Raw genomic sequence first — 17,761 nt, 5'->3', positions numbered from 1 at the left:
ATCAAAACACATTTCCTACAAGTCAGCAGCAAGACTACAACCAAATACCACTAATACAATCTTTATTCAAAACTTTGGGACATCAATCTTTGCAGCATCAACAACAACGGACAAATGCAAAAACATGAAACCCAGCAACTAAAAGACTCATAATCACAATCTCCCCCACATTACAAATTGAAAAGAACTCTTGTATGCCTTCATCTCATCAGTGGTCCTTCAAGACATTGTTGACATCTCCAACCTTGCCAAAACGGAAAAGCAGGACGAAGAAGAGGAGTTGTCACTGAAACACATCGTCACAAGGAATTCGTGAAGCTCTGGTGGCGACCAGCTGAGATGCCAGGACACGTGTGGTTAGAAGAAGAGGCAGAAGAAGTAGCAGCAGATAATGGATCGCTGTTGTTGTTGCCGCCGGTGATGGAGTCTGAGGACATTTCCCGGTTCCGCTACACGAATCCGATGGGCCACCCATCTGGATCGCTGTTGTTGTTGAATCCGCCAGTGATGTTTTCGGCTGGATTTGCCCAATATCTTATCTAGAGAGATATTGGGGAAATAGAGTTTGAGGTAGAGAGGAGGAAAGAGGAAATAGAGCTGATTTTGGGTTAAATCCGGCTGTGGGTAAGTGGAGTTGCTGAGTTTTCGACGCCCATGCTCTCACACGCTTGAATGAGCTCAAAGTATCATTATTGTTGTCGTTACCGTTGCCGTTGCCGTTGCCGTTGATTTTGGCTTTGATTTTGGGTTTCCGGCTGTGGGTAGAGGGAGAGAGAAGGTTTGTGTTGCTGAGTTAGATCTTGGGTTAGAACTTAGAAGATTACAACTGATTTTGGGTTAACACGTTAGGGTTGCTGAGTTTGTTTTAGTTTTAACCGTGGTTTGGTTTTGCTAACTATAGTTTAGTTAATGGGTAAGATGATGTGGAGCTGAGTTTTATAAAATGGCTAGGTGGCAGTTCTCTGTTGGATGGCAGGACCCAGGAGGACCACGTCAGTGGTCCTCCGAGAGGTCCCAAGAATTTCTCCTCACATACACACACAAACAAGCATTATTTCCAATGTTTGGCAGCAAGTGTCCATGTACTATAGACACGTGGAGAGCTTAGGAAGCTTTCAATATTTCCCATGCTAGGCAGCTTTCAAGTGTCCGTGTTAGTGTAGTCAAGTCATAACAAATACAAAGAAAGGGAAGGTGAGAAACTAGACCACATACATAACAAAGTTCAGCAAAAAAAAGAGAGAGGGAGATGGACAGAGAAGAAGAAGAAAAAAAAAAAAAAAGAAGCGGAAGAAGAAGAAGAAGAAGAAGCAGTTGCTTCATGGCACCACCCTTGCTTCGTCGTCGTCTTCTTCCTTTTCTCCTTTTCTTTGGTTTTATTTTAGGTTCAGATTCAATGGGTTGCTTCATGGCACCACCCCTTTGTCGTCGTCGTCTTCTTTCTTTTCTCCTTTTCTGTGTGTTTTTTTTTTTTTTTTTTTGGTTTAGATTCAATGGGAAGTATGGAACCGTAAAAAACGGTCTGGTCAGGGTTTTCAGAACCGTGAGATACAACCGTACGGTCCAGTCCGGATTTCAAAAGCTTGATTGCAGAAACCTTTTATGAGCCGTCCATCTATAATATATATATATATATATATATATATATATATATATTGTCATTGTGAAGTTAAACGATGTGCAAATGAGCTAGCAAAAAGGGGTTGACAATGACAGGGCTTTTAAGGAGTTTATGACTTATGCCCAAATTTTCTTTGTCCAGCTTTTATCTGGAATATGAAGTGAAGGGGCAAAATTTAGCACAATGGACTTTCACCACATTAGGCCTGACGGATCTGAGCCCATGGGCCGGCAACAGTAGAGCCCAGGGGCCTAGAGCAGTTCCATATTCTTGTCACACACGTAGAGTCTCCAAGGAAATCAGAAACCTAGCGCAAAGAGCATTCTGGAAGATACGCGCATTAATCCCCTCTACAAGGAAATGTCTTGTCCATCACGTTTGAGATTACTCAAGAGGATTCCTATAAGGAAAAGACTTCCACATCAAGGAGGAGAGGTCAACCTACTACTATAAAAGCCTTAATACCCTCGCAAATCAAGGTACGCATAATTTACCCTCTTTAGCACTCTAGAGTTGAGAACAATTCTAACTTGACCGTCGGAGGGTATTTGGCCGACACCACACCGGTGCCCTCGGCGAGATCACTTCTTTCTTCTTGCAGGTTGTTAGTTTGAGCAAGCGTAGATCGTGTAGCTCACTAGTGATTTTACGGCATCATCATGAAGTAATTTGGGAGCTGGGACTAGTAAAGGTGTCCTTAGAGGCCTATACGCCTTTTGTTTTTTAAATTCTTTATTAGTCAAATAATATTCCCCTTTTATATCAAAAAAGAAAAGAAAAGGAAATTATGAGTTTATGACAACACAACTAGCTGTGTTTATTTGCAAATTAAACGATTGGAACACAATCCATGTCTCAAATTTCAAATTTGTTTTTCAACTACAAGATAGCTTTAACTTCTTCTATTTTTTTTTCCTTCTTGGTGAATATGAGAAACCACAAAAAAGGGAAACCGCCGAAAGTTCCCCCCACAGCCACAAAATTTGAAGTGGAGGATGGAAAAACGGCTGTGACTTATGACTTATGACATATGAGAAATATGAAACATGGTTATTGGTGTGAATGTCCAATATGATGACATCAGAGTATTCTTTTTTAATTTGAATGATGCTAAAACCATAACAAATCACATAATTTCTTACTCAATTTGTTTACGTGATAAGTTGTGAGAGGTAAAAAAAAGTTGTAGTTCCACAATATAACTACTTGCAACTCATTATATGAGCAAATTACGGTAAAAATTGTATGCTCTTAGCATTATAATTTTGATTTTAGATCTGAATATTAATCTCATAAAAATAAAAAATAAAACGTTTTGGTACTCAATGTCAAATCCATGCACGTGATGATTTTTCCAGCAGCCTAAGAAAATGACAACAGCAAAAAGAGGAATTGCACGTGATGATTTTTCCAGCAGCCCAAGAAAATGACAACAGCAAAAAGAGGAATTGCACGTGATGATTTTTCCAGCAGCCCAAAACCCCTAACCTAAAATCTTAGCGCCGCTGCCGACTGCAAGCTTGTCAATCATTTTGAGTCAAGATTGGAGTAAAATTAAATTGAAAATGTATTAATTGATATTAATAACAAAATAAATAAATAATTATATGCAAATGTAATTGTCGTCCACGATTAAAATTTGGGTTGGTAAAAAAACTTGGGCTTGTGACTAAAATATGTTGGTAAAGAAAGAAAAATTTGTTATATTAAACAAAGGTGGTATGAGTAGTTCTAGATTACAAATTATTTTATAATTTTTTTATCAAAATCCTGGCATGAGAGATTATGAGTGGTTAACCAATACTAACACATAAACCCACCACTTTTTTTTTTAACAATCACACTTTGCCATGTAACAATTATGACAAGAAGTTGGAAAAAAATTTATGTCCCTCGACTTGTTCGAGATGATTTAGCGACTAATGAGTGAAGGTAAATATTTTTTTTTCTCATACTTCTATTCAGGAAAATAGTGGCGGAGAAGTAGGCTGTACAAGTGGTTTTATTTTATTATAATATTATTTAAGGTGGGACCCATTATTCTACTAAAATATTATTTTAGTGGGCCGTGGGAATGTGAAATGGGGTTTTTCTGTGATGAACTAATACACAGTATTATATTTATGTAAAAAAAGGTGATTATCCTTGTGTATACTAATAACTAGTCGCTAACCCGTGCGATGCACAGGAAAACTATTAGAAAATAATAAAGTATGCATATAGTAAAAGACAATTTAAGTTCATGTGTGCTTGCAAGGAATACATACCTAAATAGTTCTTGCGGTAGAAATAAAAACCTTATCTTTGAGATAAAGAACTGATGTAAACAAACTAACCTTACATAAAAAAAATTAAAAAAAAAACATAAAACTGATGTCACGGGAAATTCAGCCACATAGTAGTAATATATAAATCTCTTAAAACCTAAACCTAAACCTAAACCTAAACGTAAGGACTAAATATTTATGCGCCTTCTCTTGCTTTCTTGATGTATTTGGTTAAAAACATAAAACTGATGTCACGGGAAATTCAGCCACATAGTAGTAATATATAAATCTCTTAAAACCTAAACCTAAACTAAACCTAAACGTAAGGACTAAATATATAAACAAACTAACCTTACAAAAGCTGAACTTTATAAGCTAAAATCTATACCATGAGTTGTAGATCTTGAATGCTATACCGTGTGTTTAAGGCTTCCTACATCTGGAGAGAGAGAGAGTTTGTAGAAACCAAAGAAAATCTCTCTATAGCTTAAGAAACACAATATACTAAAATCAAAGAGATAAAATTTTCAGAGGACAAAATATTATAGATAATTTAAAAGAATTTTGGTTTAATTCTTGAACACCGCAACTCCATAAAATTCATACTAATAATAATATTTTATGATAGCTACAAAACTAACCTTACAAAAGCTGAACTTTATAAGCTAAAATCTATACCGTGCATTGTAGATCTTGAATGCTTTAGGGCTTCCTACGTCTGGAGAGAGAGAGTTTGCAGAAACCATGGCTTTATATTTCTTAACTTGAGAGGGGGGTAAGGTTGCTAGGGTTTTGTAGATCTTGAATGCTTTAGGGCTTCCTACGTCTGGAGAGAGAGAGAGTTTGCAGAAACCGTGGCTTTATATTTCCTAACTTGAGAGAGGGGTAAGGTTGCTAGGGTTTTGAGGAGTTATAATTTTTATTTATTTTTTATTTTTTAAATATTGTGCTGACGTGGAAAATTATGGTGCCAGCAAAGGCTTCGGTTTTATATATATATATATATATATATAGATTATTACTTGTACTATATACAATGAGTACAAACAGCAGCAAATGAAGACAAAAAAAATAAATAAATAAATAAAAACAAAAAGGGAGAAAAGATTAGTCACAAACCCCACTTTTTGGCTGCCAAACAAAAAAAAAAGTACCTCTGAGGTTCACCATGCAGGGTATATATTAAATGGAATGAAACGCATTGCACGCAATTGCTCACCAACACACTAGCCCATCTCTCTTTTTCTGGGCTCAGTCAGTACTACTCACTCACTCAGACTCAGACTCAGTGGCACCACCACCACCACCACCACCACCACCACTCTCCCTCCTTTCTAGGTCCCACTTATCCATTTTTTTCAAAACGGATCTAGAAATATCTTAATACTCCACAAATTCCCTTACATTTTGAGACGGTGTAGTTTTTTTTAGCGGAGAGATAGAGAAAGCGATAAGGGCTTGTTCATAACGCGATTTCTATAGGGATTTACGAATACATTTCTGGTAATTTACACAGATTAGTTCTCGTTTCATTGTTTTCTGTTCCACTGTCGCTCGCTCTTCTCTCTCTAGTAGTGTAGTTTGGAAGTTGACAAATATCGGCAACCTTTTTGCCGGGTTAGGATTTAAACGATTCGTTTCTGTTTTGTTGTTGTTGTTTGTTACACCATGACTGTGAGGAGCTTTGTTATTCTTTCTTCTTCTTCTTCTATCGTTAGCATGACCCTTTAAACAAAAACACACAAACCCAGGGGCGGAGGAACGTACAAGGGTGGGGGGCATTTTGAAATTTTTAAAAATATGTATACAATTATTTTAATATTTTCAAAATTTAGTCTACAAAAATAAGAGTTAGTCCCCTCAAATATTTGAATTAGTCCAATAATGCTCTTAAAAGAAATAATTGGTCTAATAGTTATAGAGATATAACTTTATTTTTTGTAATTCTATTTTTTATTGTAAAATGTGCTCTTATATCTGTTAAATATTTAATAAAGTTTGATATCAAAAATGTTTGAATTTATCTTTTTTAATCCGTTATATGACGATTAACAAGTTATTAACTCATTAAAAAAAATTTGTCACTAAAACTACATATGAAATGTGTCTTTAGTTGCCATATAATGGGTTAAAGTAAGGTAGTTTTAAATATGTTTGGAACCTAACTTATTTCTCCAAGTTTTGGATATTCATGTTTTGGAAAATTTCATTAGTTCAATTGAAAGATTTTTTACTTCTTTTAGCATAAAATTTGATAATTTGTATTTAAAATGAAACTTTTTAAAAATTTGACTATGAAAATGGAAAAAAAAATGAATTTTATTTTATGAAAGATCATCATCAAAAATAGTTTTGATTGAAAATACTAAGCTTTTTTTTTGTTGTTGTTGTTGGGCGTGTATATATATATATATATAACTTATCAAAGAAAAAAGTGTGCGTAAATATGTGTGTATATATAATAACAATGTGTGCGTGTGTGTGGAGTATATATATATGTGTAGAAGTTATCTTGATAAATATATTAATGTTGCAACTTAACCCTAAACATAATTCTTGGCTCCATCCCTGCACAAACCCAGTCTCTCTCTCTCTAACCATCGCTCTCTCTCTCTAGGTTACTAATATTATTCTGAAGAAGTCAATTTGTCCTTTTCTCTAACAATTATGAATACTAATAATTTTCTATCTTGTTGATTTTTTTTTTCCTGCTTTCAGAGAAATGTCATCATCGAACTCTCTGTGCGCAGCATGCAAATTCTTGAGGCGAAAGTGCACGCAAGGATGCGTGTTCGCACCGTATTTCCCACCGGACCAGCCTCAAAAGTTTGCCAATGTCCACAAGGTCTTCGGAGCGAGCAACGTGGCCAAGCGTCTCAACGAACTCAATGTTGCCCAGCGTGAAGACGCGGTGAACTCGTTGGCCTACGAGGCAGAGGCTCGCTTGCGAGACCCGGTGTATGGCTGTGTGGGTCTAATTTCCATTCTTCAACACAGGCTGAAGCAAGTCCAGACTGATCTCTACAATGCCAAGAAAGAACTTGCCACATACATTGGACCTCAGGCCATGCTACCTATTCTCCAACCTCCCGGCTTTATCCCACAGCAACATCACCCAGGCAATCCTTCCTCTTCTAGCGTGGCCTTACCTTACAACATGTCGCCGATGATGATGGGGATTCCCACTGGTGTTGCTACGCATAACGGCCAAATGATGATTCGCGAGACCCAACAGCAACAGCACCACCAGCATCAGATTTTCGAGGCGCAACAATTGGCTGCGGCGGTAGCTGCCAGAGAGCAACATGAGATTTACCGGAATTACGAGCAGCAGCAACAACCAGAGCTTGTGAGGTTCAATAGCGGGTTCGACCCGGCCGGTGCAGGTTCGGTCACTGCAAGTGGGTACAATCAGATGAATGTTGCGGCCATGTCACCTTCTTTGGCTCTGGGAACCTATGAAACCCCTTATCAGATTCAAACACAGCAAGGAGCGGAACATCACCACCCTCATAGCATCTCCAGCAGTACTGTTTGGAGAATGAACAGTGACATTTAACTTTTACCTATCCACTTTTTTAAATACACTTTCCAACAGATTCTCTATTCCATTCTCTATTTCATTTAAATATTATTTCTTCATTCTTTCTTTATTTTTTTTTTTATCATCATTTATTCTTTCTATATTCATTCCCAACAATTATATTTTTCAATAGAAAGTGTTATATTCACAACATTTTTCGCAATACTTTCATAAGAATCACATCAAAATCTTATGTGAAAAATTGTTACTAGTTCTAATTTAAACCCACTGCTGAAATTATATTTTTACTTACCAATATTAGCTAATAACAATATATTATTTAAAATTTATTGTGAAATTATTATGAAAATATTATGGTAGAATTTCTAAATTATCATTTCTTTTTTTTATATTATTTTTCATTTCTTTCTTTCTATTCTATCATCCATACGTTTCTCTCTTTTTTTTTTCTCTTGATTTTTCTCCACCACACACGTATACCCATATATCCCATCCCCTCCCTTTTTGTTTTCTCTACTTTCCACTTTCCCGAACCTCCCTCTGGCTTTCTTTCTTTCTCCAGTTCTCTTTCTCAACTTTTTTTTTTCATTGTAATAAGAATCAGAGAAATAGGTAGAGAGAGAAAGAACAGATGGGTTAGATGGCTCCGCTCTGCCGCCGCCGCCGCTCGTCGTCCTCTGCCGCTGCCACTCGTCTTCCTCCCAACGCAGCCCAGATGGTAGATAGCTTGTTTTTTTTTTTTTTTTTTTTTAGCTTTTATTATTATGGTTTGATTAATTTTAAGATTATGTTTTTGAGTTGTATTTTGATTATGCTTGAGTTTTTAGAGATGTTTGAGAGAAAGAATTGTTATGAATTTTTTTTTCCATATTTGCTTGTTCTGATTCAATTTTATTTTAAGAATTGGATTTTGTTTTGTGTTTTGTGTTTGGATTCTGTGAGAAACGGAGAGAATGAGAGAAAAAAAAAATCCGGAGGATAGAGAAAGAATTGATATAATAGTAACTGAGATAATATTTTAAGCAGAAAAATTGGTTTGGAGTTGCTACAGTGATCTCGAAATTAAGAGAATCACTGTAGCAACTTCAAAAATAAATTTGGAGAATTTGGATGTTTGGAGAATCGGCTGGAGCATGAACAGTGCTGTTTGGTGGTCCAAATTTGGCTTTACATTAGCTGTTGGAGATGCTCTCACCATCAGCTTCAGGCACAGCTCTTGCTTCAACCACAACAGACACAAGCACAGCAACAAGGCCAGCAAACCCAGCCGCAGCAACCTAAGTCAGAAAGCGAGGAGGGTAGGAGTGTTGGTCCGTCTTGTTGATGCTTCTTTTTTGTAGCACCCTAACCTTCCCGCTTTTTCATCCAACCAATTTTCATTCTAAGGTATGTATTTTCTTTCTTTCTTTTCTTTTTGATTTTTCTCTCTCTTTCCTCTTCCGGCGTGGCCTTACATTACAACATGTCGCCGGCGATGATGGAGATTCCCGCAGGTGGTGCTACGCATAACGGCCAAATGATGATTCGCGAGACCCAACAGCACCACTAGCGAGGCGTCTAAATGTTCAAAATATTTTTAATATTTATGTGAAATTTTGTGTCAATTAAATATTATTTACAATTTAATCGTAAACTTATTTTTATGCATAATTTTTAACTATAAAAACTAGAAATTTAACATTGATGACAAATCTATTAATTTTTAATTATTTAAAAAATTTATAAACATAAAAAGTATTAAATAAAAATATAATCTAAAGATAAATTTATCAAAATACACATAAAAAAAATAATAATAATGAATGATGTAAGATCATTTAAAGTTACATCATTCATTATTATGTTTTTAATAGCTGTAAACAATTTTTTTTTTTAATTTAATTTATAAATATGTTACTCAAGTACCCAACAACCCGCCGAGTCTCATATTGCTTCAAGACTCCACATGGGCAAGTCCACAAGAACTTGCTCCAAAGCAAGGTCAGAAGTCAACCATAAAGGAATTAAGGAAGGCCACATGGGCTTTAATACATTACCCTTCCCCAAGACAAGTGACGTTTGCCATTGCCAAAGAAGTGGTCTACTAAACTACTGTTGAGTCTCAATAATTAATGCACAAGAGATTAATCCCAAATTAGAATAAGTTTACTAATTAAAATTTTCAGTTCATAAAAAATGAGTGTCCAAATTAAGACATGGCAAGTATATAAGTTGTGTCTTTTATATATTGGGAGGAAAAAACACTTTCTCATTTTTACGTATGGGGTAGTTAATAATTTACTCGTTAACTTTGAAACTAACTAATTTCCCTTTTATATTTGAGAAATAAGTAGATAACCCTAATTTACTTTCTCAGTTAAATCCAATGTGTCTTTTGAAGAAATTACTAATTGTATTTGTACACCACAAGGAAGAGAAAAAGCTGAGAATTGTATTGTTGTTTTCTTTGATTACATTTGAAATCATTGTGACTTCATTGGATTTAACTAAAAAAGTAACGGATTTGAGATATTTGCTTATTTTCCAAATATAGAGGGGGAAATTGATTGGTTTCAAAGATAAAAGAGGGAATTTTGAACTACCCTAAACATAGAGGGAAAAAGTACTGTTTCTCTAAGAAAATTTTACGCGATTTATTACAATGAAACTAGTTACACACTTGAAATCATGTCTTCAATTCACTATTTTATTTCAAAATTTCATTTATGGATGTGTGTGCAAAATGGTGTGTGTAATTAACATTGCTCTATGACAATATACATGGGAAAGAGTTGTCTCACCAGTAGAAAAACCTGTGCAAGTAGCTTACAGCTACAGAAATGAGGAATCCCAATTATCAAACAGAAGTGCACCTTATGCCAACAGCCATACCAGGTGGGGGTTTTCATGAGAAGTTTATTTGGCCCAAGTCCAAACTCCTGATTCAAGACTTTCTTTTATTTGTTTACCTAGAAGTTTGATTTGCTAGATCATGGGATTAAATGGTTATTTCCACATTCAATTAGATTCATAGAGCTCATTACATTTTCACAGAAATAATTACTTTAACATGTGCACAAAAAAAAGATAAGGAAGATTCATTCTTGCCTTACAATATGGAAACAAAAAATCTTGGATAAATTGTAAAGTGTTCACAAAGCTAAACAATATGTCATGGGACCGGAATACAGCTGTTCATGTCACTCTCTGGTTATGCTTGAAAAGAAAAACATCTCAATTGACCATGCTCTGGAACTAGAATTGAAGTCACAGGCCAAAAATAAAAGGAACTGTCTTTTATGAATAATTTGACATCCACTAACGTAACAGCCTTGACCATTACTGCCCAGACAATTAAACAAGTGATTCGACAAAGAAATAGTGTAAGATCTTCTTGTCTGATTAAACTCTATTTCTAAACAACAATGTCAAGTTTCTTGTCCGCCTGAGATTCCCAAAGCACCTCTCAAGTACTAACCTAGCCAAAGCAGCAGTCTTATTCTTAAAGTGCTTCTCGCTGTAAGTCATGACAAGCAAATCAGAAATGGCCTTTCAAGTTGTGCTTCATTGCCTATTAACTGGCAGGTTCTGGATTTTCCCACTTCGTGGCTACTATCTTACCTATTGGCTTGTTTTCATTCTTACTCAGAAGCTTCAAGGATGGACGAACCTCAACATCATGCATGAAAATTCTATCTCCGATATCTAGATTGCTCACGTCCACCTCAAAATATTGGGAGGAAGGAGTTCAGCCGGACAAAGATATTTTAGACTAGTTCTTACCCTATTCAAATGGCCACCTGTTTTGGCATAAAAGATTTATAATCAGTATAATCAGTGTAAAAGTAGCATTAGAACAATATTTGACCAGAGATAATTCACTGAGCTTGTCAAGTGCTTACAAGTAAAAAGGAACACCAATACCCTAATCAAATTCAAAACCGACCTGAATAAGATACATATCCGGATATCCCCATGGCTAGTTCACAAAAATAATAGCAACAAAAGTGATTCCAGTTCAACAATTAATGACACATATTAGAGTGATTAAGATCTAAATCAACATCTAATCGAGTAAATAGAGTTCGCTGGTTACACTTAAGAAATCTGAAGTTTGCTAAAATTTCCAAACATGCTGAGATGGAATAAGAATAATGTGGAATTCTCCTTTCTGGCTCAATTACAGGAAGTATCTGCTCTGGAAACAATACATATATTTATCTAGCAAAAAAAATTTTAAATTATGGCAAAACACGTTCAAGATACAAAAATTATATCTTTTGTTGCATCACAAAAGTAGATTTACTTTATTTGCTCTCGAGGAAACAAAAAGAGATCATCTCTATATAGCATCTAAAAGCTGCCACATAAATTGCATTTTTTCTAAAGACTTATTATAGCAAAATTTTGTACACTATAGGATTATAGAACGCAAACTAGCCAATTCCTCCATTGCCAAGTGATTGTACATTTTTTTAGAAGGATGTTTGTAGGTCTATATAATTATCACTCACCATCAATGTGAAATAATGTCAAGAAACAAGTGACATTTCGCAGCAGACTTCAAACTACAAAATAACATAAAAAATCCATCTCCAAACAACAAAAAAACAAAGAACGTGACACAGTATTAAGGGAAAAAAAAATCTTTGATCTAAAGACCTATCATATAGAACACACATACTTTACGGATGATTGAATATTGTTAAGAATATAAAGTGTGAGAAAGACTGAATAGTCTGTATATTGATGTGTGTATAATAATGTACAATAGAGAGTCTTATATAGACTAGATATGTGTGCAGTACAAGTAAAAGGAGTAAACTACAAGTACAGTATACTGGGCTAAGCCTAATGGGCTAAGCTAGTCTAAGCTATACACTAACATCCCCCCTCAAACTCGAGGTGGCAAGGAGGAAGCCAACTGGAGTTTGGATATAAAATCTCGAAGACGACCAGGCGGGTGAATCTTGGTAAAGATATCAGCAGGCTGGTCAGCAGAGGAGATGGAGAATAACTGGAGATTTCCTTTCTTAAGATGCTGGCGAGTGATGTGGCAGTCGATCTCAATATGCTTAGTGCGTTCATGGAAGACATCATTATGAGCAATGTAGATAGCACTACGATTGTCACAATAAAGAGGAGTGGCAGTGGGCTGTGGAGCATCCATGTCAGCCAAGAGCCAGCGAAGCCAAACAAGCTCACAAGTGGTGTCGGCAAGGGCACGATACTCAGCCTCAGTACTAGAACAGGAAATCACATCCTGCTTCTTGCTGCGCCACGAGACCAGAGAAGTACCTAACAGGAAACAGAAACCTGTGATAGAGCATCGATCAGTCGGATCACCTGCCCAGTCAGCATCTGAATAAGCATGAAGCTCGAGAGAAGATCGAGAGGAGTAATGCAGACCATGATAAAGTGTACCTTTGACATATCGGAGAATCCGAAGAACAGCAGCATAGTGGACAGAACGAGGTGCATCCATGAACTTACTAACCATACCCACGGCATGTGAAATATCTGGACGAGTAACAGTGAGATAGATCAAACTGCCAACCAACTGACGATAGCGAGTAGCATCAGATATAGGTTCACCGTCTAAGAGTGTGAGCTTTGCATTGTATTCCAAATGAGTGGAAACAGTCTTGTTATCAGTGACACCGGCTTTGGAGAGAAGATCAGAAGCATATTTAGCCTAGGAAAGATAGTATCCATCAGAGGATGAGGTAACCTCAAGCCCAAGAAAATAGCTGAGAGTGCCCAGATCTTTCATCTCAAAATGCTGACTAAGGAAGTTCTGAAGAGAGCGGATACCTGCAGAATCATCTCTAGTAATAATCATATCATCAACATAAAGAAGAATAAGAGTGATACCAGCAGAAGATCTTCGAACAAAGAGAGCAGTGTCATGAGGACTCGAAGTGAAACCCTGCTGAGCAACAACTGAGCTAAAATTTTCAAACCAAGCTCGAGGAGCTTGCTTAAGGCCATAAAGAGCACGGCGAAGGCGGCAAACTTGATTGCCTGAGTGTGGATAGCCAGGGGGTGGTTGCATGTACACTTCTTCATGGAGGTCTCCATTGAGGAAAGCATTCTTCACATCCATTTGATAAAGAGGCCAACGACGAACAGCAGCCACAGCAATGAGACATCTAACAGATGTAAGACGAGCAACAGGAGCAAATGTTTCCTCATAGTCAATACCATACTCCTGAGTAAAGCCCTTGGCAACTAGGCGAGCCTTGTATCGTTCAACAGATCCATCAGCCTTGGTCTTGATCTTGTAAACCCACCTACAACCTACTACAAACTGACCAGGAGGCAAATCAACCATATCCCAAGTGTGATTCTTATGAAGGGCATCTAGTTCTTCATTCATAGCTTGCTGCCAAAAAGGGTCAGTATGAGCCTCACGATAGGTGTGAGGTTCATAGAGAGTGGCAAGAGCAAAAGAGTAATGATAATTAGTGAGATAAGGGGGAGGAATGCTTACCCGAGTGGAACGACGAAGTTCAGGACTAATAGGAGACTCAGGAGAGGGTGGTGCCACAGGATCCAAGACAGGCGGGTCATATGCCGAAGACAGAATCGGAGATGAGTCGTCTGGAGAGGCAGTCGATGCTGAAGAATCCTCCACAAGTTCAGGATAGAGAGGGAGGAAAAGATCAGTAAAAATGGGAGACTCTAAGGAAGAAAATGTAGGAAATTGCTAAAGACTCGTGAAAGGACGATGTTCCCAAAACTCAACATGACGGGAGACACGAAGACGATGAGAAATGGGATCATAGCAGCGAAACCCTTTTTGAGACACACCATAACCAAGGAAACAACAGAGACGAGTACGAGGTTGGAGCTTTGTTCGTTCATGAGGAGGAAGAGAGACAAAGCAAGCACAACCAAAAACCCGAAGAGAGGAGTAGTCAGGAGTTTGACCATAGAGAAGCTCAAATGGTGATTTGTTGTGTGTAGTTGATGAAGGAATACGATTAATAGTGTGCACAACAGTGAGTGCGGCCTCACCCCAAAATCGCTCAGGAAAAGAGGCAGAAATGAGAAAGGTACGGACAACATCAAGAATGTGACGATGTTTTCGTTCTGCACGACCATTTTGTTGAAAGGTGTAAGGATAAGACCGCTGAGGAAGAGTACCATGTCTATCTAAAAAGGATAGGAAAGATTTATCATTATATTCTTGAGCATTATCTGATCGAAAGACTTTAACGGTGCGATTGAACTGTGTTTCAATCATTTTATGAAATGTTTGGTAAATAGACACAAGTTCAGACCTATGGTGAAGCAGATAAATCCAAGTATACCGAGAAAAATCATCCACAAATATGACAAAATATTTAGATCCCCCCTCAGTGGGAACAGGTGCAGGACCCCAAATATCAGAATGTATAAGATCAAAAGGGGCAGAAGAAAAGGAGTCACTTTTATTAAATGGCAATTTTGTTTGTTTGCCAAAATGACAGGAAGTACAATCAAATTTTTGAAACTGAACTGAACCTAAATGACCTTGAGAAGCTAACAATTGAAGACGAGATAAGGATGGATGACCAAGACGAGCATACCATAGATCAGGTGAGGAGGTGGCAGTGGTAGCAGCTACAGAAACAACTTGTGAAGGAATCTTCAAGTCATGAACCTCAAACATGCGACCAACCTTACGGCCTGTCCCAAGCACTTGACCCGTCCGGGGATCCTGCACATCCACACCATGATTAGTAAATAGAAGATCTATGCCTAATTCACAAAGTTGACCAACAGAAAGCAAATTGAGGGATAACTTTGGAATATGAAAAGTGTCACTAAGGGATAAACAAGGAGAAGAGATTGTTCCTTTATGACTAACAGGCATAGGAGTTCCATCAGCAGTGTAAATGGTGATTGGATGTTCTAAGGGTGCCTTATCAGAAAATTGGGATTCATCAGGAGTCATATGGTTACAACATGCAGTATCAAAAAATCATGGTTGTTTACCTGAGGTGACAGAAAGGGCAGTGGAAGTGCGGGATAAAACCTGTTGAACAACTGCCTCAATATCAGCCGTAGTAAGTGAGGAAGCCAAAGACGAACCTGTAGGAACCGATGGATCTGAAGGACATACAACAGCTGCCTGAGGAAGAGAAGCTTTATTCTGCTCTTGCACAAATTTCTGTAGCTTACGACAAACAGAGATGTCATGGCCTTTGGCACGGCAAAACTTGCAGTGAGCACCTTTGGAAGACTGAGAGGTGGGACACCCGGAGTTTATTCGCGGAGGAGCAGTGAATGCAACAATGGGAGGCTGTGGTAAGGGTGTAGCCAAGACATGATCAGATGATGTCATGTGATAAGTAGGCCGACGATTCTCCTCAGAAATGAGCTCCTTTACTGCAGCATCAAGAGAAGGAGTAGGAGACCAGCTAAGTAGAGAAGCCCTAGTAGGCTCAAAATCCTCACGTAAACCCATCATGAAGTGCATAAATCTACGGCAATCCCGATATTTGACAAAGAGCTCAATGTCCTTAGAACACACCAGTGGAGGATCTGCTGCAAAGAGTTGTTCCCACATAGTAGAAGTTTGAGAATAAAAATCAGAAATAGACTGACCTGTCTCTTGGCGCATTTGATAAAGTTTTGATTCAATGTGAAACTCCAAGCTTGAATCATTAGTGCAGTTATAACGATCGGCGAAAAATTTCCAAGCAGCCTCAGCAGTTTCAAGACGAGGAAGAAGATTATGAATGGAGGGAATAGAGGTATTGATAAACCAAGATAAGATCTTACTCTGAATACTCTCCCATTCTTCTAGACGTTCTTCATAATCATCTGTTGTAACAGCAGTCTTGGAAGACTCTTCAGCAGCTGTGGCTTTGGACTTAGGGTTTGGTACTGGCTTAGGAATTGAACCAGTCACATATCTCCACAGTTTACGACCCTTGAGAAAGACGGTCATATTCTGAGACCATGCATGATAGCTAGTAGGACCATCCAACATGATGGTGATAGGACGTATGATATCTCGTTCACTTTGTTGAGCCATAATGGAGAAAATGACCAAAAAGTGAGATTTAGATACCTCAAATGTAGAAACGAGCCCAAAATCAGAATCTACGTGAAAAACTGAGCAAGACAGGTCCTGTTGAAAAATTTTGACTTGGTCAACGGTTAACGGTCAAAGTCAACGGTCAAGTCAAAGTCAACGGTCAGGTCTGGTCTAGTCAACCGCTAACGTGTGCTGACATGGCAGGGTGACGTCACACTAGGGCTGACGTGGCAGTTCGTGAAACGAAGCTGGCGCGTGGGGCGCGTGGAGTACGTCCGGTCTGGCGCGTGGGGCGCGTGAGTGAGAGTAGCGGCGCGTGGAGCGCATGCTCGTGAGGCATAAACTTCAGGCGACGCGTGGAGGCGCGTGTGAAGTGTTTTCTAGCCGTTCTTGGTTGGGTTTTGCTCGGGATTGTTTGTTCTGTCACTCAATGCCTTTGCTTTGACAATTGGATGAGCAGAACAATGAGATCCGAGAGTTGTTGGGATTGTGGGCGTGACGACGGTGACTCGCCTCTGATAGTGGCTACTGGATGAAGGCGAGAGCAATGGAAGAACGCCGGAGATGTCCATAGGAACCAGAAAGTCAGAGTATTGGCTCTGGTACCATGTTAAGAATATAAAATGTGAGAAAGACTGAATAGTCTGTATATTGATGTGTGTATAATAATGTACAATAGAGAGTCTTATATAGGCTAGATATGTGTGCAGTACAAGTAAAAGGAGTAAACTACAAGTACAGTATACTGGGCTAAGCCCAAGTGATTGTACATTTTTTTAGAAGGATGTTTGTAGGTCTATATAATTATCACTCACCATCAATGTGAAATAATGTCAAGAAACAAGTGACATTTCGCAGCAGACTTCAAACTACAAAATAACATAAAAAATCCATCTCCAAACAACAAAAAACAAAGAACGTGACACAGTATTAAGGGAAAAAAAAATCTTTGATCTAAAGACCTATCATATAGAACACATATACTTTACGGATGATTGAATATGGTCTCCTGAATACCATACAAGGACAAGTGTCCTCTCACTTCCCCTTCCCCACAATCACAGTGTTTGTTGTTAACACCTCCTGACACTATTAGCTAAACTTCACTGGTTCAGCTGTTGGAAACTACTAGCAGCTTGCAACATGTAGAATATCCAAAATGCACAAAAGAAAAAAATCTTTTCAACGGAACAAGTGTTAGAAGTCCATTCGCTTGATTCAATATCGACGAACCTAGAAAAGAGAATAGAGCAGCGTGTCTACCGATTTCACTGTAGCGGCTTGTTCGAAATCATAATAACCCATGCAAAAGGGGGGGT

At 38.0% G+C, this 17,761-nt stretch overlaps 2 protein-coding genes across 3 annotated transcripts in view; one reads left to right on the top strand and one right to left on the bottom strand.

Annotated features, from left to right (window-relative positions):
• Positions 1 to 17,761, bottom strand: part of LOC126732702 (uncharacterized) — a 91,405-nt gene that overhangs the window by 23,158 nt on the left and 50,486 nt on the right. The window lies entirely within an intron of this gene.
• On the top strand, positions 6,611 to 8,980 carry LOC126732701 (LOB domain-containing protein 36-like). The gene is made up of 2 exons (XM_050435688.1): positions 6,611 to 7,406; positions 8,626 to 8,980. The coding sequence occupies exons 1-2, from the start codon at positions 6,611 to 6,613 to the stop codon at positions 8,754 to 8,756; spliced, it is 927 nt and encodes a 308-aa protein (XP_050291645.1). The 3' UTR covers positions 8,757 to 8,980.

Source organism: Quercus robur, chromosome 6, assembly GCF_932294415.1.
Source record: "Quercus robur chromosome 6, dhQueRobu3.1, whole genome shotgun sequence".
Taxonomy (NCBI): Eukaryota; Viridiplantae; Streptophyta; class Magnoliopsida; order Fagales; family Fagaceae; genus Quercus; species Quercus robur.
The sequence above is the reverse complement of the archived record's forward strand: the minus strand, read 5'-3'. Positions and strand labels throughout refer to the sequence as shown.

Excerpts from the sequence above, each read along its gene's own strand:
- LOC126732701 (XM_050435688.1), top strand. The coding sequence starts at position 6,611 with ATGTCATCATCGAACTCTCTGTGCGCAGCATGCAAATTCTTGAGGCGA. Across the intron at positions 7,407-8,625 it reads ACATCACCACCCTCATAGCA|ACCATCAGCTTCAGGCACAG; the intron begins TCTCCAGCAGTA and ends GGAGATGCTCTC.